Below are 22,420 nucleotides of genomic sequence, written 5' to 3' on the forward strand. Positions count from 1 at the left end.
CGGAGCAGGGAGATGATGAGAGGCGTGTCCTGGATGCGCCCGGTGAGGGGCTGCAGCCCCCAGCCCCGGCGATGCCCGTCCAGCTCCTCGGCCAGCCGCCCGCTGCCGCAGGAGCCGAGCCCGGAGCCGGCCGCGGGCCAGCGGCGCATGAACCCCCTCAACATCCAGATGCTGTCCAGGAGCCTCCACGAGCAGATCTTCCGCGGAGCCCAGGTGCGCTACTCGGCGGAGGAGGTCCAGCGGAGCGTGCAGCACCTGCAGCGCCACGACCTGTGGGGCAAGGAGACCTCCACGCTGCCCGACGTGGACCTGCAGCTGCCCCGCATGTACGGGGACAACATCGACGAGCACTTTCGGCTCCTGGCGCAGAAGCAGAGCTTGCCCTACCTGGAGGCGGCCAACGAGCTGCTGCGCTGCCAGCTACCCCCGCTGCCCGAGCAGTGGGCGTGGAAGCTGGGCTGGACCCGCTACGGCCCCCAGGGGCAAGCAGAGCCTGTCGACTTCCCTGACGATCGGGCGCTGGTGTTGGATGTGGAGGTGTGCGTGGCTGATGGCCACTGCCCGACGCTGGCCGTGGCGGTGTCCCCGCACGCCTGGTGAGATGCAGTGCCAGCAGCGACGATGGGGTCACAACAGGACTGGGGGGGGACACGGTTTTCAGAGGATGGGGATGGTCCCGAGCAGAGTCTCTGCCTGCAATCCACTGCTGGCTTGCAGGGAAGACACAACAAAGCCCCAGAGCGTGGCTCTGGGATGTGGGATGTGTGTCCTGCTTGGCAAGCAGAGCAGTCTCCGGGGTTGGTCACCTCCCTCACACAGATGGGGTCCTGCTCAGCACCCCATGGCGCTGTGGGTGCTTTGTGACAGCTGTGGGTGCCACGTGTCCCCCACAGGTACTCGTGGTGCAGCAGGCGGCTGCTGGAGCAGCGTTACTCCTGGTCCAGCCACCTCACCCTGGCTGACCTCATTCCCATGGAGAGCCCAGCAGGTGCCAGCTGTTCCAGCAAACAGGACTGGACGGAGAGAGTGGTGGTGGGACACAACGTGGCCTTTGACCGGGCGTTCATCAAGGAGCAGTACCTTATCCAGGTAATCCATTGAGCCTTTGCCTTGTACTGGCAGCTGCAATTTCTTACCCATATAATAATTTGCATAATTATTTTGACAGATGCATTCTGCACAGGTACCCCAAGTTTGTGCTCACTTTGTCCTGCAGAACAGGTTGAGGCTGGATCCCTTTAGAGGAAGATACTCTTGCACTTGTAGGGCTGCTGGAGGCTGCAGGGTGGCAGCTGGGGATGTGGCAGATGCCTCTGAGCAACTGACAGCCTGCACTAGGGATGCTTTTGGCTCTCAAAAGGGGAATGTGGGAGGCAAAGTTTCCCTTAGCAAACGTAGCTTGAGCAGAGGACTTGCAGCTCCTCCAGCATATCCCAAAACCTCTCTTTTCTGCCACTGTGTTGTGTCCCAGGGCTCCAAGATGCGTTTCCTGGACACCATGAGCATGCACATGGCTATCTCGGGGCTGACAGGCTTCCAGCGCAGCCTCTGGATGGCTGCCAAGCACGGCAAGAGGAAGGGGCTGCAGCAGGTCAAGGCGCACATGAAGAAAACACGCAGCAAGGCAGAGGGGCCAGCGGTGAGTGAGGGAGCTGAGCTGCTGGCAGTGCTGTGGGTGCCAGGGGACTGTGTGCTCCTGTTTGCTCCTGGAATGGCAGAGTGGGAGCTGTTGGAGCAGCTCCACCGAGTGAAGCTGTTCTAGCACATTTCAGATAAGGTGGCCTTGGTTTAAGCTGGAGCAGCAGCATCCTTTACTCCTCTGGATCTTGGCTGCAGCTGGTCACCCTCCCACACTGTGTGACCCCCCTGTTGTCCACAGATCACCTCGTGGGACTGGGTGCACGTCAGTAGCATCAACAACCTGGCTGATGTGCACGCCCTCTACGTCGGGGGGGAGCCGCTGGAGAAGGAGGCACGGGAGATATTTGTGAAGGGCACCATGGCTGACATCAGGAATGATTTCCAGGTGCAGGAGGCCATCCCACCATCCTGACAGGCAGCAAGAGCTGGAGGGGGGATCAGGGTGGTAGCTGCTGGGGTAGTGTCCATTTTGCTGCGCTTTCTTGCAGCATTGGGTGTGCATGGGGCTGTGACTGGCTCTGTGCTCCTGCAGCCCCGATGCCTGCCCTGTGCTGGCAGAGGGGTGGCTGCTTTGCCTGCTCTCACCTGCTGCTGTCCCCAGGACCTGATGACATACTGTGCCCGTGATGTCCAAGCCACACATGAGGTGTTTCAAGAGCAGCTGCCACTGTTTATGGAGAGGTGAGAGCTGCCAGGTTCTGGCTGGTGTTGGCCAAGGGGCTGTGGGCTTGGTGGGCAGTGAGGAGGGTCAAGGGTCATGGTCCCTCTGAGCATGAGATGTAGCTCCTCTGGTCCTTAGAGTGTCCTTAACCTGTTTTCAGGAGGGACTTCAGACCTCTCCCACGTAGGTGAGCAAGAGTAAAATCAGCACAACGGCTGAGGGAGGTGAACAGGCTTCCTGAGGCAGTCTGGAGAGATACAGTTTTGGGATTGTTGCACAGGGCAAGCAGAAGATACAGGGATCCTTATGGTTTAGGGGAAGAGTGTCGAGGGTTGTGTGAGGCTAGAAAACTCTAGATGAAGACACACTCATATCTATGGTAGTTGGTGTTTCCAGAGCAGGTCTCCTCTGGCAGATGTCTAATTCCTTGCTGCTTTGGGGTCCAGGTGCCCCCACCCTGTCACATTTGCAGGGATGCTGGAGATGGGAGTGTCCTACCTGCCAGTCAATGGGAATTGGAAGAAGTACCTGAACGATGCTCAGGGTATTTATGAGGAGCTGCAGAAGGAGATGAAGAAGTCTCTGATGAACCTGGCCAACGATGCCTGCCAGCTGTTGCACAAGCACAGGTACCATGGGCTGGGGCTGCAGGAAGGAGCTCAGGCACCATGTGGTCCATGGGGGGCTGTGGGTGGGTGTGAGGAACAGGAGCAAAGCTGTGGTGTGACAGTGGTGTGACATCAGGTACAAGGATGACCCTTGGCTCTGGGATCTTGAATGGGACATACAGGAGTTTAAGCAAAAGAAGAATCCAGGGAAGAAGAAGAAGAAAGGCCAGGATGGGAACAGCCAAGTCTCCCCAGCAACAGTGGATGCAGAAGAGTCAGCACAGCAGTGGCAGGAGGGTAAGCACAGGTGATCCCTGGGGATGAGGGATGCTCCAGGGCTGCCTTCCCAGGGCTGCCCACACAAAGGGACAAGGTTTGTTGTTGCTGTAGGGTGAATCATTGCTGGCCTAGGTCCCATGCTGCTGCATGCGATGGGGGACTGTTTTGATGTCCGTGTCCCCAGAAGGGTGGCATAGAGGGCATCCTTGGCAAGCCAGTTCTCCTTGCCCCATCAGACCCTGGTCCCCCCAGCGAGGAAGAGGAGCAGAAAGTCTCAGCAAGCCAGCTCTGTCTGGAGCGCCTGAAGGAGACGGTTGCCCTGCAACCCAAGAGACTCCAGCACCTGCCAGGCCACCCGGGGTGAGTTGGGGACCCTGTGTGTCCCCAGGGCTTTCCCTGCAATTTCTGACCCATCCCTGGTGCTCCCCAGCTGGTACCGCAAGCTGTGCCCACGCCTGGAGGAGGAGGGGTGGGTGCCTGGCCCCAGCCTCATCAGCCTGCAGATGAGGGTGACCCCCAAGCTGATGCGCCTGGCCTGGGATGGCTTCCCTCTCCATTACTCAGAAAAACATGGCTGGGGATACCTGGTGCCAGGACGGCAGGACAATTTGCCAGCAGCCTCTGTAGAGACCGATGGCCCCTCCTGCCCACACAGGTGAGAGGGATGTCATGGGGTGCCGGGCTGGGAACTGCCCCATGGGGGTATTTGGGAGCTCCCTGGCACTCTGCCCAGGTGCTGCCCCAGAGCCTTTGGTTCCTGTTGTGGGTGCATCAGCCCTGCCCTCTCCTCTGCCAGGGTGATTGAGAACCTTTACAGGCAGCACTGCCTGGAGAAGGGCAAGGAGCAGCCCCTGAGGCTGGAGACAGCTGTAGAGGACGAGCTGCTGGTGATGGACAGCAGCATGATGTGGCAGAAGGTGAAGGAAGGGATGGAGGGTTCCCTGGTGGGAGGGAGGTGTGGGGCTGTGCTTCTTCCTGTGTGCATGCAGTAACTAGCCTTGTGCGCAGCAAGTAAGAAATTCCCTTTAATAAGGGTTACTGGAGGATTGGTGTTTGATCTGGCTTCCCCATGGTCCCTCTCTGCCACAGATGGAGGAGCTGAGCCGGATTGAGATGGATCCAGAGGAGAAAATGAGCAAAGCAGACCAGAGCCTGGTGCTGGTAAGGGGGGGTTCTGTGGAATGGGATGGTGGATTGGTCTTTCCTTGATTTCCCTCTCCTGCCATACCTGAAAATGTTCCTGGCCTTGCCTCACTTTGCTGGTTGCAGGAGGAGATGGAAGAGCTGAAGTGCACAGAGAGGAGCCAGCCCTCGTTCCACCATGGCAATGGTCCCTACAATGATGTCAACATCCCTGGGTGCTGGTTCTTCAAGCTGCCTCATAAGGCAAGCTCGGGCTCCTGGGGCTCTTCTTGTCCCCACAGTGCTGCTGGGACCCGTGTGATCTCATCCCATGGGATTGGGTGGGCGAATCCTTCTCTGTAGCTGGGAGAGGAGGATGCAGAGCTTTGCTGATGTGGAGTCGTGTCTTGCTGAGTCCTGACACCTCTTTTGCTGCTAAAGGATGGGAACGATAACAACGTGGGAAGCCCTTTTGCCAAGGATTTCCTGCCCCAGATGGAGGATGGCACCCTGCGGGCTGCTGTGGGCCGCACGCACGGGACAAGAGCCCTCGAGATTAACAAAATGATCTCGTTTTGGAGGAATGCTCATAAGCGGATCAGGTGAGCAGCTGCTTTCATGGCGACACACGTGTGGGGAGCTTATGTGGATGCACAGAGGCTCACCATCTCACCTGCCATGTGTCCCCTCAGTTCCCAGATGGTGGTGTGGCTGAAGAAAGGGGAGCTGCCTCGTGTGGTGACCAGGTACGGTACCCAAATCTGGACTGTTGTTCCCTTTATCCCGCGCCAGGAGGGCTTTTGCAGGTGATGCTCATCCTTGCCTCTGTCCCAGGCATCCTGACTATAACGAGGAGGACAATTACGGAGCCATCCTGCCGCAGGTGGTGACTGCAGGCACTGTCACCCGCCGGGCGGTGGAGCCCACCTGGCTGACAGCCAGCAACGCCCGGGTATGACCACATTTGGATCCCTGTGGGACTGTTTTGGGGCTCCCTCTGTGTTTTGGACTGATGGGGGCTGCTTGGCTTGGAATAGGAGTTGGGTATGGATGCTGGGATTTGGGGTAGCAGGGCCAGGGCTGGTGTTCTCTTGCTGATGTGCTTTCATGGGGGAGAAGGGAAGGAGTGGGCAGAGGCTCTGGAGCTTCAGGATGTGGTGAAAGGGGAAGAAAATACCAATGTACCAGTTTCTGTCTTTTCTCAAGCTTCCCTTCTTTGCTGGAGTAACCAAGTGGGTGATGCTCCACATGTGTTAAGCCTGACACTGAGAGCAAAACTTAGGGGCCCAGGGAATGCTGTGCCAGCACTCTGGCTGTGAGAGGAAGGCTGCTCCTGTGCCATGGAGGAGGAGAGGAGAGGGATGTGCTCACCCGGGTATCGTGTCCTGCAGGCCGACCGGGTGGGCAGTGAGCTGAAAGCCATGGTCCAGGTGCCACCTGGCTACTCCCTGGTGGGAGCAGACGTGGATTCCCAGGAGCTGTGGATCGCTGCTGTGCTCGGCGAGGCGCAGTTCGCTGGCATGCATGGTGAGCTGGGGCTGTACTGTGGGGGGAGAGGCTTTGCTGGACAGGGGGGTGATCCTCCTGATCCTCATCCTGATCCCGTTTGGTGTCCAACCTCTACTCCCCTCCCGCAGGTTGCACAGCTTTTGGCTGGATGACTCTGCAGGGCAAGAAGAGCAACGCCACGGACCTGCACAGCAGGACGGCCGCCACCGTGGGCATCAGCCGGGAGCACGCCAAGGTCTTCAACTACGGGCGCATCTACGGGGCGGGGCAGCCGTTTGCCGAGCGGCTGCTGATGCAGTTCAACCACCGGCTCACGCAGCAGCAGGCGCGGGAGAAGGCCCAGCAGATGTACGCCGTCACCAAGGGCATCCGCAGGTGGGTGCTGCCCGGGGACAGCGCCCTCGTGGTTGGTGGCAGTGTTCCACGGCAGCTGGGTTACTTGCTCTCTCCTCCAGGTTTCACCTCTCTGAGGAAGGGGAGTGGCTGGTGACGAAGCTGGACCTGGCTGTGGACAGGGCGGAGGATGGGTCGGTGTCGGGCCAGGACGTCCAGCGGCTCCAGAGAGAAGCCATAAAAAAGTGAGATGGTCTGACCCTGCATGGGGATGTGAGGCAGAGAGGGCTGCAGCCTGATGGGCAGTGGGCAGAGAAGGGAGGTGGGGCTGCATAGTCTTGGTCTGCCCTTCCTGCTTCTCCAGGGCCAAGGGGGATTGATTTAGGGACTGTCAGCCTCACCCACTTCCCCAATGAAGAGTTAGCAGGGTCTCATCCTGCTGCCCCAAACCAGGAGGGAGTGTTTGAAGGTCTCAAATGGGAACCTGCGCCCCCTCCCACTCTTCCAGCAAACCTCCCCTCTGCCCCACAGGTCCCGGCAGGGGAAGAAGTGGAATGTGGTGGAGCAAAGAGTGTGGGCTGGAGGCACTGAGTCCGAGATGTTCAACAAGCTGGAAAGCATTGCCTTATCCCCCTCCCCACAGACCCCAGTGCTGGGCTGTCACATCAGCAGGGCCCTGGAGCCTGCCATGGTCAAGGGGGAGGTAAGGATGAAGCTCTGGGATGCTGAGATTTTGGCTTTGCTTATCTGTTCCAAAATGGATACCTGATGTTGAGCCCCTCTTAGATTGCTGGAGGCCCACTAGGCTCTTGTAGCCATTCAGGAAACCCCTTGTGACTTCATCTCCATGCCATCAAGAAAACCCAACCACCCAGAGTTTAACAGATTTCTCCCAGGAGAAATGGGTACCCATGCCCTTGACTGCAGTGCTCTCTGTCCATCTCTTCCCTTTCACCAGTTTGTGACCAGCAGAGTGAACTGGGTGGTGCAGAGCTCAGCTGTTGACTACCTGCACCTCATGTTGGTTGCCATGAAGTGGCTGTTTGAGGAGTTTGACATCAACGGGCGCTTCTGCATCAGCATCCACGACGAGGTGCGGTACCTGGTCCAGCACCAGGATCGCTACCGGGCAGCCCTGGCCCTGCAGATCACCAACCTCCTCACAAGGTGAGATGTGATGGCTCTGGTGTCTGCTGGGGAGGAGCAGCAGTGACTCTGGAGTGGGACAGGCAAGCCCCAGGGGCTGGGGTTGGCTTTGCTTGCAGCAAGCTGGTGCAGAGCAGTTTTCTTCTGCTCAGGGAAAGTTAGCAGCACTGGAGGCTGCAGTTCCTTCGTATGTGACTCAGGTGGCTATAAATGGACCTCGGCTTTGATTCCCAGGGATAACTTGCTGGCAAAAGGGAGATATCAGCTTTTGGCTCTGCAGAGGGATGGGGCCAGTCACTGGCTCTGCTGGGATGCACGTACATTGCTTCTTGCTCCCTTCAGGTCTGCAGCTGTCACATGGCAGCAGTCTTTGGGCTTGGTTGAGGAGCTGGGAGCCTGAAACTGTCCCATCCCTCATCCCCTGCTGCTTTGAGGGGACAGCAAGAGGCCTGGCTCATCTCTGCTGTGAACATCGGCACTGTCACCCCTCCCATAGTGTGCTTCCCTGCCCCACACAAAACTAAGCTCAGTCTGCAAAGCTCCTGACCTCCAAGGGCTCCTCTTGATCCAGCTCTGGCACAGCCAGTTTTGCCAAATTCTCCTCCCAGCACTGTGGGGAATTTGGTTAGGCAGGAGCTGGCCAAGGTGAGCTGTTTCTCCTGTGTGGAGGCAGGAATGCCACAAACAGCTTTTCTGCAGCCACAGCAGGGACAGGCACCCTGACGTCCCTGCCTTTGTGCTGGCTCCTGCAAGCACAGGGCTTCCTGCTGGGAAAATCCTGCATCTGCTCTGCCTGCCAGAGAGGATTAGCCAGCAGTGAGGGGTTGGATTCTTCCCTTTTCCCAAAGAGGCACCATTACTGTTCCTCCCATACCCATTTTAGCAATACTTGACCCTCCTGCAATCCAGGAGGTGCCTTGTCCCACACCTGTGGGTGCAAAATACCGTGAGGGGTGCTTGCTAGGGTTTGGTTAAATGTGGCTGATTGGAACTGGGCGTGACAAGGCCAAGGGTGATGTCCAGCACTGTCCCACCTGCTTTCTTGTTCTCCAGGTGCATGTTTGCCTACAAACTGGGCCTCCAGGATCTGCCACAGTCAGTGGCTTTCTTCAGTGCAGTGGATATTGACCAGTGCTTAAGGAAGGAGGTGACCATGAACTGCGTGACCCCATCAAATCCCATGGGGATGGAGAAGTATGGCATCCCTCAAGGTGAGTGGTGTCTGTGCAAGCTGCCCCTGTAATCTCCTCTGCACGAGCCTCCCCATCTTAAGCAGAGCACTTGGCCTAAGTTGTCATTCCCTGAGGGCTCCTGTGTTCAACTGAGGCAGCTCATGAGCCCCTTGGTTCCTGACATAGCATCTGACTTACAGGGCTACCACCGTGCTGCAGCCTGCCCCTCTTTCCTTAGTCCTTGAGCAGTTTGTGCTGCTGCTTTCCAAATGTTTGCGACAGTGATGAGCCAGGCCTGGCTCTGTTCTCCCACAGTAGCACCTCAACAACCTTGTCTATCTGTCATTCCTATCCCTCCTTCTCTGCTCTCCCTTAGCTGAGCATAGCTCTGTTCAGAGAACTCTGGTGTTGCTGAGTGCTTCCTGAGCAGTCCTAAGGCCTCAAGTCATCCCTATCTGCACTCAATGTAACCCTCCAGTTGCTGCAAGCAAACATTTAACTCGTGGCTGGGAAAGCAGCTCCTCCTCACTGTGCAACAGCTCTTTCCCAGATAAAAGGGAAGAGTCTGCCCTCAGATTTGTTCTCTCAGTCACTGCACACATCAGATGCTCCACCCCTAACTTTTATTAGGACTCTTACAGGCAAAGGGTGCTTTTAGAAATAGGATTTGTGCTCTGTAGGCAAAAAGGGCACTTTTCACCAAGAACAAGGCAAATTAAACAAGTGCATAACAATCAGGGTAAGCAAAAACGTAACAGCAAAACTGTGCAAAACCAGCCAGGGCAGAGGAAGCTGTGGCCTCTCACTGCTCAGGAGCTGCACACAGCAGCTTCAACTCGAAGGCAGAACAGCTCATGTTCCCAGCTCCCTACTGGTGCTGGTTTCTGCATTCTCACCACCACACAAAACAAGTTTGAATAAATTTAGGGTTTTCTGTGCTAGATGCTCTGAACTAAAGCAAATCCCAACCATTGCTCTCTTACGTTGCACAGTCTCAGTGTACTGCAGGGAACTGACTGTCCCCTTGTCTTCCAGGGGAAGCACTGGATATATATCAGATAATTGAAATAACCAAAGGTTCGCTGGAGAAGCAATGACGACACCAGAGTGCCAGGACAATTGTCCACACCGTGTGCCAAAGCCTCCCTGTCCTTTCAGAAGCAGATCTTTTGGCAGGGACTGATCTCAGTCACTCCCTTTCCATTTTGCTGTAAGAAGAGATGTTCCTGAGGAAGATTTTCGTAGCAGCACATTCAAACAGCAGAGGCACTTCTGATGGCAGCAGCCAGCTGTAAAACCTGAGACAGGGGCCAGAGTTGCTCTCCCATGGACACAAAGAAGGCAGAAGTATTTGGCAAGAGAAGCAATAAATCATCATCTCCATATCTGCAGCCTCTGAGACCAAGACAAGTCCACCATGCAATGGGCACTGTGAGAGGAGGCAGTGGCAGCAACCCCAGTTTATTTTTTTCTCTGTCTCTTCTTTTTGGGTTCCTGGTTCTCATCTGTCTGCTCTGCTGTGCTGCTCTGGAGAGAGGAGGGAGAGAGCAGCAGTAGAGTGTGATTGTTTTTGTGTGGGTAGTCTAAAGAATGTTTACCTAGAACAAGAAGCCAGCTGTGCAGAACAGGATTTAGCTCTTTTTTTCTCACTAACAAAATTACTTGAATATGGGATTCCTGTCAGCCACTGAGACTTTCCTCATGGGCCACCCCCTCTCCAGTTCATGCTGGAACTTAGACCACGGGCTACCAGTGGCACAGAACAGGGACTCTGTCCTGTATTTTGGCTTGTTGAAACACTCAGGAAAATATGGACAGAAGCAACAATAAAAACCTGGACAATCAGCAGAGTAATTTGTTTATTTTTCTTAGCCAGTGCGCTGCACTGCCTTCACCAGCACTATGTAGTAGAGATGGGTCTGAGGAGAATGATGCCTTGCAGAATTTGCCCTGCCAAGTTTTGCATACAAAACCACTTTGCATCATGCTGCAAAGGTCTGATCCTGGCCAACAGTTTCACTTCCCCAAGACCAGGGACACAGAGCTGGTGCATGCAGATAAAGGCCACTCAAAGCAGAGGGCTGGGGTGTAGGGGGTGTTCTGAGAGAAGCTGTTCACTCCTTCCTGTCAGCTTAGTATTAAAGTGAGAGCTAACCCGGGAAAGACAAGCTGTTCTAACCTCACACATTCCTGCAAAACTCACAAATACAGCTGGCTTCTGGAGAGGAGGAAAGCTATCAGTAAAAGCAGCTAAATGAGTTCTGACCTGGTCGTTGTGTGGCTCGTTCTCAGCATCCTCTGAGTTGTGCTCCTGCAGGGCGCTGTCCAGCACGGACGCGTTGATGCGGAAATCCCGGGAGGTGCTCAACTTCATGTACTGCATCAGGTTCACCTGCAGCAACCAAGGGGGAACCAGGCAGGGAAAACATTAAGCCACGAGCATCTTAAGTTTGGTTTTCTACCCTGCCTAGTCCTTTGCACAGGACTGGGAGAGTGCACATCACAGTAATAATGCAGGGTTGAAGCACAAAGTGGGTAAAAAAGCACCTGCCCCCACGCATTCCAGGGGCCCATTTACATTTTCCTAAAAGCCATGTGATTGCCAGCTACTCTCACTCTCATGTAGGACTTCGTTGTGGTACATTTCACGACACAGACTGGGGGAGAATGAGGAAAGCTGGAACGAGGTGTGCATGTTCCTGCTCCACCAGGAACCACAGGTCACAGATAGGACTGATGCTGGCATGGGCTGGTATCAATGTTGCAACAACTCAGCAGTGTTGGACCAAGAGCATGGGCAAGGGCTGAAAGGTCCTTACACCTTCCTAATTTGAGTATTAGAGAATTTAACAGCAGCCCTCCACCATGCCATTGATCCCACTGTTCTACCAGGTTCAGGTCCCAGAAGATCTCTGCTTTACATTACCTTTGACTTCTTGGAGAGATGGATAAGGAACTTCTCATATTGCTCAATTGCAAAAATCAGGTTTGGGATTGGCTTGGTCTCCCGAAGCACCTTGGCCTGAAATATGAGAGGAGTGAGATGGGGCAGATTTGGAAGGGCACAATGGCACTGTAGCATGACATGAAGACCTCAACATTCCCAGTTTAGAAAAGTCTTCAGTAGCCTTGCTCTGTACCAGTCCTGCCCCATCCAGCAAGCCTTGCCAGCTTTGTCACTGGTTTTAAATTGACTCCCAGGATGGTTCTGCAGTGAGGCTCTCCTGTGCATGGTTTTGTGCTCTGCCTGCAGTCCACAGCCCTGATATCCCTGTCAGCAGCTCCTCTGCTCCAGCTCTCCCAAGGCATCACAAGCACGGGCTATTCAAGCAAAGAGCACCCTGACGTTTCACCACATTGTTGTCCTGCTTATTTACCACCACTGGTGTTCATTCCCCATGGTGACAGAGTGGTAAAGGACACACAGCATTTCAGCCCATTTCCATACACTCAGGGAAGAGCTAGGAAGATCATACTTGTGGCTTTTTTAAACCCTTAACATCACAAGAATGTCTAGGACAGCTGACGAGACAGAGAAAATGCTGTCTGGGAGCACAAACAAAGGACATCAAGGACCAGGAACCTGCCAGCCTGCTCACTTGCTCCCAAACAAATAATCTAGTCATTGTAAACTGCTTTACTTTAGTGGAATCCATTCCTTCCTTCATATTTTAACTGATAAAATTAAGAAACACTTAAAGTGGTTGCAATATCAGTTCCAATATATTAGCCTATATCTGTAATTTCATAGCTTACCCCAAATGATAAAAATATCAGACAAGGCAGACTATCCAGATTGACCTTTGTTTCATGTCCATGAGATTTTAAGCTGCATTTAGTGAAGATGGCTTTTTTGTTGTGTTTTTTTGGTTGTATTTTGTTCGTGCTTTTTTAGAATTTTCTCTGAAGTTACAGTAGATTTAATTTTATTTTTACTTAAAGGCCCAAATGACAAATTGTCTGGTGATCTGTAAGAAGCCACCAGGTACCACAAGCCTCAAGGTATATGATCCTGAGACTACAGCCCATGTTCTAATGGAGTGAGTCAGTCTTACCATTACTGTGGAGACTGCAGCAGCTTCACCCTCTTTCTTCTTCTTTTTCTTCTCTTCTACAAAGCTTAAGCTCTCACTGTGAATGTTCTGAAGGAGGATGCCAAAAGATGTGTCATTAGAGGGTGAGCAGGGAAGAAAGGCCAGCCAAGAAAGGCCAGAGAAGTCCCTGCTCTAGCCAGCCAACAGCATTACCAGCTAGGTAACAGGTAGTGATACAAGGGTGGAATTAGGTGTGATTTAAAAAAACAAACAAACAAAACAAGAAACGAATTTCATAATTTATACATTCAGAAATGTGCATGTATGAGAAGTCCCCAGCAGGGACAGCTCTGCACACCATGACACCTTCCCCAATATGTTGTACAATTCCTGTGGTCCTCACACAAGTACCCAGTTCCTCTCCAGACAGATAAATCCCAGCTCCAGCACTGCAGTCTTTGGCACCCACATTACTTCACACTGTGATGACTGCAGTGTTGTTGACCTTTATTTGCCATTGTGGTTAACAGCAGTATTAATCTCATCCAAAAAAACCCCACATGAACAGAGGGGAACAAAACCCAGCTAAAACCCAGCTTCTTTCCTGCTCAAGCAGAAATCAGCATGCTCAGTCCCAATGGTGCTGAAATGTCTTATACTATATTTGACAAAGTAAAGCTTGAACTGTAAGAAACTCAGGTCATGTCAAGAAGATTAATAATCCCCAAGGGTGCCTGTGTACTGAAGCTGATACACCACTCAGCATCAGACAGACTGGCTGTGATTCTGCCAGTTAATTTAGGCCTTACCTGTACGTAAGTAATGAATGAGTAACACTGTGGGGTCAGATGGGAACCTGAGAGCTTCACCTGCAAAGGAGCAGAGAGAGAGGTTGGTGTTACTCCTAACTCAAAGCAATGAGCCATTTCTCCAGAAATCTGCTCACACTCACCAGCTTTTCCAGTCTTCCTGGAATCGTATTTGAGCTGCTGCGGCAAGCCTGGATATACTGCAAGGAAAACAGGAGTTTCTTCTAGGTATGCTGTTCCCATCCTGGATCCAGGCAGAGCTCAAAGCAGCTCATACAATGGCACAGTGGGGAGGGCAGGAGTTGCACAACTATCCTCCCCAGTGGCTTGTTATATCCCAAGTGCCATGTCTGCATTCCAGAGCTCTGAGAGGAGAGCTCTGGGGCAGTCACCACCTCGTCTCAAAGGAGCTCCACAGGCCTGTGTTTCATGACCCTGTTCCCCCAGGTCCTGCTTCAGGGAATGGGAATGAGTGGCAAGGGCAGGGCTGGTGAGCACTGTGAGAACACTGTGAGTGCCCTTCATTGTGCACACAGTAGTGGAGAGGAACCCACAGCACACGCTGGAAACAGCAACTCAGAGCCATGCAAAGCCAAATTCAGCTAGAGAGAAGCTTTCCTTTTATCTCCACTGTTACAACTATCACTGCTCAGAAAGGTCACAAAATTGAGGGCATGAAAGCCAACAGAACAAGGGCTCAACTTTCCTGCAAGAGATCAACAGCCCAGTCCCGAGTGTAGCTGCTGCCAGGGGTCACTGTGAGCTTGCTGCAGCAGATGGGGAGAAGGATTTTAGCTCAGAGGCAGCCCACTGTCAGCAGAGCACACTCACGTGTTTGATGAGGGAGGTGAGAATTGTGTATGTCTTGCTGAGGCTTCTCAGCAGTGTGTCCACACAGCTCCCTGCTGGGAGTGCAGTCTGCACTAGCTCATGATAGACTGTCAGAAGAGTTCCCAGCTGCAGAATTATACCTTTCTCCAGAGCCTGAGTTTGGTTTGATGCCTGAGAGGAGTCTTCTAGAAGAAAGACATGAAGATCTGGTGAATATATATGTAATGAATCCAATTGTGCAGGTGGGAGGCACAAAAGACCATCTTTGTGTCTGATGCATAAAGCCCCAGTGGGGCAAGGGGAAAATAATCACTGGAGAGATTTTGTGACAACAGCTTTATCTTACTTTGTTCATGTGGAACCAGCTCAAGGAAAAGTTTAACCTGAACTCAGATGATGCTATCTCAAAATCCTCAAATATCTTTTTGCTCTCTGTCTTTATCTGTTTTTGACAAAGGTGTAAGTGTAAGAACTGGACCACTTTCATTACCTGATGTGTCTGACCCCAGACTGGTGAGTTTCTTGATAAGCCAATCCACCTCTTCAAGGACCTTATCCACCTGACCCAGAACCAGCAGCTGAGACAGAAACAAATAACAAAACAGGTTTTTGTAGGAGTCTGGCACAACGGGAACCTGCAAGCTGCTCCAAGCACAGTAGCCCTGGACACTGCAGGTGTCACACACACACATTGCTCTGACTCACACAGACAGTGGGGGCTGCAGTCTTGGCATTCACTACTGCAAAATGGCACCGACCCTCCACTTCTATGTCCTGGGCAGAGGACAGAAGACAAATTCTGGTGAGTAAAACTTGAACTGCTGTCACATAGTTTGCACCAGAGATGCACTCACTTCTGACAGCACTATGTGATGAAAAGCTCAGCTGCTCCTGCATCATACCTGATCTATATCTCCCAGGCAGGCGTGGATGTCTTGTGCAAGTTCCCGCAGGAGACCCACAGGGCTCTTGTAGAGAACATGGACACTGAAGAGCAGAGACAGCAAACCCTTGCAGCAAGAAATATCCTCTGTGGGGAAGAGGAAATGACACAGTGCCAGGTGCAGAGCTTTCCTAGCTACTTAGGAACATCAGACATCCAGTGAGGGAAAGTCTCAGATTCAGTATAGATTTAACAGTAAGTGAAAATCCTATCAAAATACCCCAGCTACAAAAGCAGGGTTTAAAACATCAGGCATCCCATATAATGGTTCAAGGGGAACTATGGCCCACTGGAGCTGTTGTGTCATAGAAAAATTGTGACCAAAACCACTGAGGAAGTGCAATACAAATCCTGGCAAGAGTACTGTCTTTCCAGAGTATAAATCCCAATTTGAGCCTAAATAACAAGAGAGAAAAGTCAAGTATGTGAGTGGCTTCTTTTCCTTCAGAAATGCTAATAGTTTCAGAGATGGAGTTCCCTCTCTAATACTCATATTTATAATCACAACGTTGTGGCAATCTGCCACAGAATGGGACCTGAATGTATCTTGACGAAGAGGTAAAACCAGGACGGAGCATGTAAGGGTCTAATATCAGACTTGTCATATCACATCTAAACGTGCTCCTCAAAGCTTACTTACCAAGAGCATTTTCTTTGCAAACTTTAACTGTCCAAGTCAGGAATTGAAGGAACTATGTAAGAGGAAAAAAGACATCATGATTTGATAATTCAAATTCCAAACACAAAACTACTACTAATAACAAAAATTCAAGACAGTGAATCACAAGAGAGGAAGATGAGCAGAGAACCCAGCTGTGCTCTATAAAGTTCCACAAGGGACTCTTAACCTACTAACAAGTCAAAAGCTGAGACCCGGGACAGTGTAATGGCTATACATTCCCTTGGACAGAGTAACAGCTCCATTTAATTTAAGGTAAATGATGACTCCAGACTTCTGGCACAGTTAATGCAGATCCTAGCTTGTAAAATTGGGGCACTTTAGAAAATGACTCCTTGCATGGAAGGATTTAGGCACTCAGCCAGTTTGGACTGGACACAAGTCTGCTGGCCTTTCTTGCCACTACTCCCATGTGAAGGCCACACCACCACTAGGCTATGTTAGGAGTCCCTGCTCAGGAAAACAAATCATTCAGCTGCCCAAAGCCAGGATCAGAATGTGCAGGAGTGGGATGGCAAGACAACTTCCTCTTAAGTGTACTTGCAGGTGTGTGACAGGAGAGCCCTTCACAGTGTAACAAAACTGTCCCTTTGACCTGGTGTGGTGTGTGGGAGGAGACAGGACACACATGTCAGAGCCCACAGATGCCAATCCCATCTGATAACCTCCTTCCCATACTATGGCTGTGACAGCCAGCCACCACATGAAGGCTGAGGAGTACCTGCTGTGAGCCTGGATCCAGGAGTTTGGACAATGTGGAGAGAACTGTGATGAGTGACTGCGTTTCCTTGGCATTGAAGTCATCTTCAGCACTGCTGAGCTGGTTCACCAGGGACCTCTGATTAGGGGAAGGAAAACAGTCCCTGAGTGTGAATACGTGTTGCATAAGCAAATAACCAGAAGCTGCAAGCAGATAAAGGGATCAGCAGCAAGGAAAATGACAAAGAGTACAAAACCAGGACTCTTCTCAAGAACAAGTGCTGATTTTTGATAGGAGTGCTTACATACAGTTCTGCATATGGTCAGTGTGACTTTTAGAATACTCAGGTAAGTATATGCTGCACTGAAGAACCTAGAGTTCTGTAAATACACATGCACATCCACCCAGCTCTGTAGCCTGAAGAAGCTTTCCTTAGGGATCAGAAACTTTTCTGAACTGCTAGTGAATCAGCCACAGTTGCTATCACATACTCAACCCTGTGGTCAAGCAACAGAGAGCTAGCAGTGTTTCCTGCCAGAATCCCAAATGCTTTGGAACACTTGCAGCACAGTGGTACTCACCTGAAACTGTCGGATCTGGAAGGCAGCTTTCTCTGTGACATTAATATCCGTTTCTTCTGCGTCACCATCAGTAATATCTGGCAGAGACAGAGAGGTGCAGAAAAAAAGCTAAATGCCAAGAGCAGAATACAGGATTTATTTCCTAAAGTGGGAAAGACTGCTCACAGCTAGAGGAGGAATACAGACTGCAGAACCATGGTGAGCTGAAAAATATGTTAAAGGCAAACTTCAAATAGATTAATGCCCCCAACTATCCTCTGCTGACAGACTGAGAGCTCTATAAAGGCAGGAAAAATATATCTCTAGAACTGGCCTCTGGTGTGAAAATCTGTGCTACTAAGCCCACTTTGTTACTGAGAGACAGGAACCAGAGCCATCTCTCCCTAGTTATGGATAAAGGGTGCTGGGTCCCTACCTGCCCACACATGGGCTGGAACCTGGAGGGTAGAAACCAGAGCAGAATTGTACCATGTGCATACCTAGGGCTTGCAGAAACTGGGGGATCCTGGCAGAGTACAGCTGCTGCACCGTGTTGAAGATCCGCAGCAAACCTTCCAAGCACAGAAGTGAAATGCTTTTGCCCTTCTTCTTCCCTGATTCTTCAACAACGGTGGGAATTGAAGTGTACCTCCAAAGCAGAACCCTGTGGGATGGGAGATGAGATTTACTCCAGTAAAGCTGGCTGCACAAGACAAGAACTAGATTCTACTCGTAGGATTGCATTTTTAATATAACTAAATTGCAAGGTCTTTTACCTAGAGAAAAAGTGTGGGAGAAGAGATCTTTTTTAAGAAGATTTTATTTCAATGTCAGGAAAACAGCTACTGCATTCTTCCTGCACAGCTAAATAATTTAATTCTTTCCAGGTGCCAGGGGACCTTCCAGTCCCATTTCAAGTCCATCTTTATGCACTCATTTCTTCCACCCAGCTTTCCCTCTTTCTCAGACTACCCTGACCACTGGTGTCAAATCCACCAGTGACAAAAAGGGCTTTTCTCGTGGCATGTCAGAACTGTGAAATGTCAGAATTCACTACAGGGCTTTCTATAAATAAAATCAGAAAGGTAAAGGCAGGCAAAGCAAAGTAAAAAGCTGTGAGGAAAGCAAAATTGTTTGGCCCAAAGGAGACTTTTCTATTTGTAGGCAAACATCTTTTTCCTGCTTTCCTAACCCCACTTCTTCCCTTTTTTGTTCCCTCTCCTTTCTTCTCATTAGTTCTGTTGCCTGCACAGATGATCTTATTCTGTTTCAATGTCCAATCACGCAAAACATGTAGCTCACATGTAGTCCTAATGACTGCAACAAAAATAGCCTCTATTATTTGGGGTGAGACACAAAACCGGCATTATGCATGGCAGGGGTAATTTGCATTTTGTGCTCTCTGCTGACTGGGCTCTGAAAAGACCCCATGCAGATATGACCTAGATTCCAAAAGACATTTACATGGTTCACATTCTTGGATTTCCAAAGGATTAGATGCGTGAATGTCTTCAAGCATCTTGCAGAAGTCCTAAACAAATGCTTTCTAAAGCTTGTGTCCCTCATACATCTGTTTTGTTCAGTACTCAAAGTGAATTTTAACTTTGCTATATTCCAGAGGCCTCAAGAATGCAGTCTGTAATCATCTTACCTTCTCTATGACAATGAGTGATGAACAAGAAAGAAGTCAGAAAGAGGCTGAAAATGTTTGATGGCATTTGGTTCTTCCAGGCCAAGTTATTAAAGCTATATCACTCACTATGGCACAGGAACTCTAGTGCCTCCACTTGATCTCTCCAGGGGCACAGAAAGGCAGTGACCTCAACCCAGCAACAACAACAGTTTAAACAGTTCTGGACTGCATTCTTCTTTCAAAACCCCACCTGACAATCAAAAATCTCCTAAATGCATTGCTGATGTCTCCACATGCCCCACTGACTCACTGTGTGATTTTGCAGAGGTTCTGGAACATCTTCTCTGGGTTTTGTCCGTCTGGTCCGTCCGTTTGTCCCGTCTCCTCCAGCTGCTGCACCTTCTGCAGAGCGACACTGACAGCGTAGCGCAGGAACTCCGTGCTGGAGCGCAGCACAGCCAGGCTCTCCTCGTGGCTCTGGGCATTGTCCCTGCGGGACCAGCAGAACTGTCAGGGAACTGGGGATGCACACAGCAAACTCAGGGATGCCCTGTGAGAGCCAAAACTTAACATGCATTTGCAAATAAAATCTCTGGCTGAACTGAGGGTGGAAAAGATTCTTTGTTTTGGTAGCTTGTAGTGAACACTCGAAGAGCTGCAGCAGCCCTTCCAGGCACACTAACACATGTTTTGAATTGATGTCTGGCTCTGCTCCACAAGAGGACTGAACACCTTCTCACCTGAACAGAGCTGTGAGCAGAGTAGATACAAAACCCATGGACAGGAAGCTCCGTGCAGTTTTGTTGCTCAAGGCAGATTTGTTCTTTCCAGCTTTCTCCCTCAGGATTTCAGAGAGTTTGTTGTAACATGTAAACAGGCCTAGGACATCCTCAAACTTGTTCTTACTGCAATAAAAGAGTAGAAAGCATTAACGGAGAAAATGCATTATTGGAGCTTCCCATTTGAAGCTTCAGCTGCCAAATTACACAATGACACTGCCTAAATGATGAAACCTATTACATCTCTCTGCCTCCAGTGTATACTTCACCCAATCCTCCTCAACCTACTCTTCTACAAGATGTCAGGTCCCATCTCCCACAATACATGACATTCCAAAGGAGAACACTCCCCAAGGCTCTGTGAGTGGCTGTGCCACCAGGCACTCAAGCTCAGATCACTGATTCTGTGTTGGCACTACCATCCTGTGCCTGCAATGAGGCTGTACTCCAAAGAGCTGAGCAAATAATAGCACAGCTAGTGCTAGAGGGTAAGATATAATATTTTACCTGAAATTCCCGATTTTGAAATTGTACTCAATCAGAACCTCACAAATTCCCATCACCTGAATGGCATAGATGTTATTTTTCACACCAACACCAGAAGACAGTGAAAAATCTGCTGATTTATCCTGAAAGGTAAAGGAAACAAGTGAAAAATCTTTTCAAAACCTGAAAAGAAATCAGCGTCTTCTCCCACTGAGTCAAACTGAAAATCTGATTTACCAGTTCAAAGTCTTCCAATTCGCTCTTGATCATTCGTCGTGTGACAGATTCTAACATCTCTTCAAAGTTTTGCTCAAATCCCACATCCTCCTCCTCCTCCTCGTCATCTTCAGCTCCTTGGCACAGATGCACAGTGCTCTTGTACCAGGAGAGACAGTGCTGGATGCAGCAGAGCAGGTGGGCCTGGAGGAAGCAGCCACACAGTCACACAGCCTCTGAACTGGAGGTCACTGGCAGAAGTGGACATGGGCCAGACTCTTATGGGGGGATGTGAAGAGCTGTAGCTGCCTTTGTAAGTGCCTTGAGTCTTGAGGATATGCCTCGTTCCCAAATTGAGGGGATCAGTAATCTCACACACAGCTACTCAGTTCCAGCTTTAGACAGTGCTCTCTGCCTGAGCTTTTCCAGATGGGATGTAAAGACTTAACTCCCACTGCTCCCTCTACGCAGACACCTCAGGTACTGAAGGAGACGGAAAAGGAATTTCCAAAGGGACTCTCACTCTAGCTGAAGTGTCTGCTCCCTTCCTGGGTGTGCTACTGCACACAAGCTTCCTTAGGGGGAAACAAAATGATTAATTTGAATTCGTTCCCTTAGAAATCCAACAAATCGTTGAGGTCTCATCTCCAACAATTTCAAAGGAGCAAAACCAAAGAACAAATCCTTCCTCCTGCTACACACACACCTGGCACAACTATTTTATGTGGAATTAAGTTAAAGGAGGGAAAAAAGCCCTGCAGGGTGAACTCAGTAGAGGATAACAGAAGAACACTACTCCCAGAGCATTTTTCACACAGGTCCCCACAACCACTATGCTTGGGGAGCTCTAATAAATAGCCTGAGGCAGGGGTGAGATGCCCAGATCTGGTGCCATTAAAAGAATTGCTTCAGGCTAGAAGAGGCTGAAGAAGCACAAGGTATTCAGCTCATGTAGGAAGACAACTAAAATGCTAGTAAAAGATGAGCTTGCAGCTGTGACCAACCAATATAGATCTTACCAGTGGTTCTTGCAGAAAGATTTGATCTCCTTGAGCCATAATACATCCCTCTAGTTTGAGTGGAGGCAGGAGGTCTGGCTGGGGCAAGTAATATTGCTTTATCTGTCACAGAAAACAAGAAATAAAAATAACCAGTTACTTGGTAACTGAGCCTCTTAGGATGTTTGAAAACAGAGTACAATAATCTTTGTACCCCATTCTAGAGAGCAAAACCTGGCACTGTGATAAGGAGACTGTACAAGTACATGAGCCACATTCTCTGCTCTACTGGTGATTAAAATCCCTTCTTGAGTTGCTCCTGTACCTCAGCCAGGACACGTCAGTGCCCTAAAACAAGATTAGCTGACCACTTGCTGTTGTGTTGCCTCAACAAGTAACTTCACTTGCACCTCACCTGCAGTGTTACCCCTCCTTAAACAGTGAGGATCAATAGCTGCTGCTATAGAAAGTTATAGATACATAATGATGCTGTAAAATTTTACACCTTTACACCAACTTACTATTAAGTGCCCTCTGTTACCCAAAAGCTGTCTTGGCTCTGTTCATGTTTCTTTCTCAGACCCTATACTGTCATGGGAAAGCTGGAATTAGTCAGCATGAACTCTTTGGATGATTAAAGGGAAGAAAATTACTTGTCTCAAAGAAAGCACAGCCTGTCCAATGGATTGAGGAAATGTGATTGTCTTGTTGCCATGAGCAACACTGCTGGGGGATGAGTTAATCCTCCCAGATCCTACATGGACTTGGGTATTCTCCCGATGGGAGGACAGCAACAATAATTACTGTGTCAGCAGATATCCTTGGGGAACTATGTGAGGGTAACTGCTATGCACTGCTAAGGAACAGGGAAAGCACAAAGAACTTCTCTGGGCTCACACTTCCCACAGCACCTAATAACTGAAGGGTTGGAAAGAGCTCCAAGAGATCCTTCCTCTGCCACCCTATGGCAGGAAATGAACCTGTCTCCAGACGTTTACCCAGTCTGCTCCCTCAGCGTAGCAGGGGTTTGAATGCCTCCTTAGGGAAGTGTCACAGCACTCAGACATGCTTCCAGTGTGAGGGAGAACAATTTCCCCAATATTTAACCTGATTTGTTTGCCAAACTGGTTGAAGTGCAGAATTCTCAAGAGTCCCTCCAGCCCCACCACGAGCAGGCCTTTACCTGGGACAAGAGTGTTTCCATTATAGAGCTGGCCAGCTGGGAGTTCCTGCGAAGGACATCATAAAAACCCTGGAGACAGGAAGGAAGGACAAGTTGGC

The 22,420-nt window shown here is 50.5% G+C and overlaps 2 protein-coding genes across 4 annotated transcripts in view; one reads left to right on the forward strand and one right to left on the reverse strand.

Moving 5' to 3' along the window:
• POLG (DNA polymerase gamma, catalytic subunit) lies at positions 1-10,316 on the forward strand. Its single transcript, XM_014886336.2, has 22 exons — positions 1-596; positions 894-1,089; positions 1,472-1,639; positions 1,880-2,026; positions 2,243-2,322; positions 2,749-2,931; positions 3,047-3,207; positions 3,426-3,549; positions 3,620-3,844; positions 3,986-4,106; positions 4,279-4,350; positions 4,459-4,575; positions 4,753-4,913; positions 5,004-5,057; positions 5,146-5,263; positions 5,703-5,838; positions 5,949-6,195; positions 6,276-6,398; positions 6,685-6,856; positions 7,112-7,320; positions 8,353-8,510; positions 9,507-10,316. The coding sequence occupies exons 1-22, from the start codon at positions 13-15 to the stop codon at positions 9,566-9,568; spliced, it is 3,618 nt and encodes a 1,205-aa protein (XP_014741822.2). The 5' UTR covers positions 1-12; the 3' UTR covers positions 9,569-10,316.
• FANCI (FA complementation group I) overlaps positions 9,078-22,420 on the reverse strand; it is a 24,246-nt gene continuing 10,903 nt past the window's right edge. For 2 of the 3 annotated variants that reach the window (XM_014886337.2, XM_088172610.1), the window contains 20 exons: positions 22,323-22,391; positions 21,161-21,262; positions 20,163-20,345; positions 19,947-20,068; positions 19,401-19,565; positions 18,971-19,150; positions 17,528-17,691; positions 17,049-17,125; positions 16,489-16,605; positions 15,729-15,780; positions 15,048-15,175; positions 14,851-14,919; positions 14,636-14,723; positions 14,146-14,330; positions 13,458-13,514; positions 13,315-13,374; positions 12,527-12,613; positions 11,398-11,493; positions 10,738-10,863; positions 9,078-9,998 (listed from right to left, as the gene is read on the reverse strand). In XM_014886337.2, coding sequence (XP_014741823.2) covers positions 9,933-9,998; positions 10,738-10,863; positions 11,398-11,493; positions 12,527-12,613; positions 13,315-13,374; positions 13,458-13,514; positions 14,146-14,330; positions 14,636-14,723; positions 14,851-14,919; positions 15,048-15,175; positions 15,729-15,780; positions 16,489-16,605; positions 17,049-17,125; positions 17,528-17,691; positions 18,971-19,150; positions 19,401-19,565; positions 19,947-20,068; positions 20,163-20,345; positions 21,161-21,262; positions 22,323-22,391 — 2,193 coding nt within the window. In that variant the 3' untranslated portion in view covers positions 9,078-9,932. The remainder of the gene's footprint in view (positions 9,999-10,737; positions 10,864-11,397; positions 11,494-12,526; positions 12,614-13,314; positions 13,375-13,457; positions 13,515-14,145; positions 14,331-14,635; positions 14,724-14,850; positions 14,920-15,047; positions 15,176-15,728; positions 15,781-16,488; positions 16,606-17,048; positions 17,126-17,527; positions 17,692-18,970; positions 19,151-19,400; positions 19,566-19,946; positions 20,069-20,162; positions 20,346-21,160; positions 21,263-22,322; positions 22,392-22,420) is intronic. The other variant, XM_088172611.1, reaches the window with a different exon arrangement.

The sequence above is a fragment of the Sturnus vulgaris genome, chromosome 13 (genome assembly GCF_052056855.1).
Source record: "Sturnus vulgaris isolate bStuVul1 chromosome 13, bStuVul1.hap1, whole genome shotgun sequence".
Taxonomy (NCBI): Eukaryota; Metazoa; Chordata; class Aves; order Passeriformes; family Sturnidae; genus Sturnus; species Sturnus vulgaris.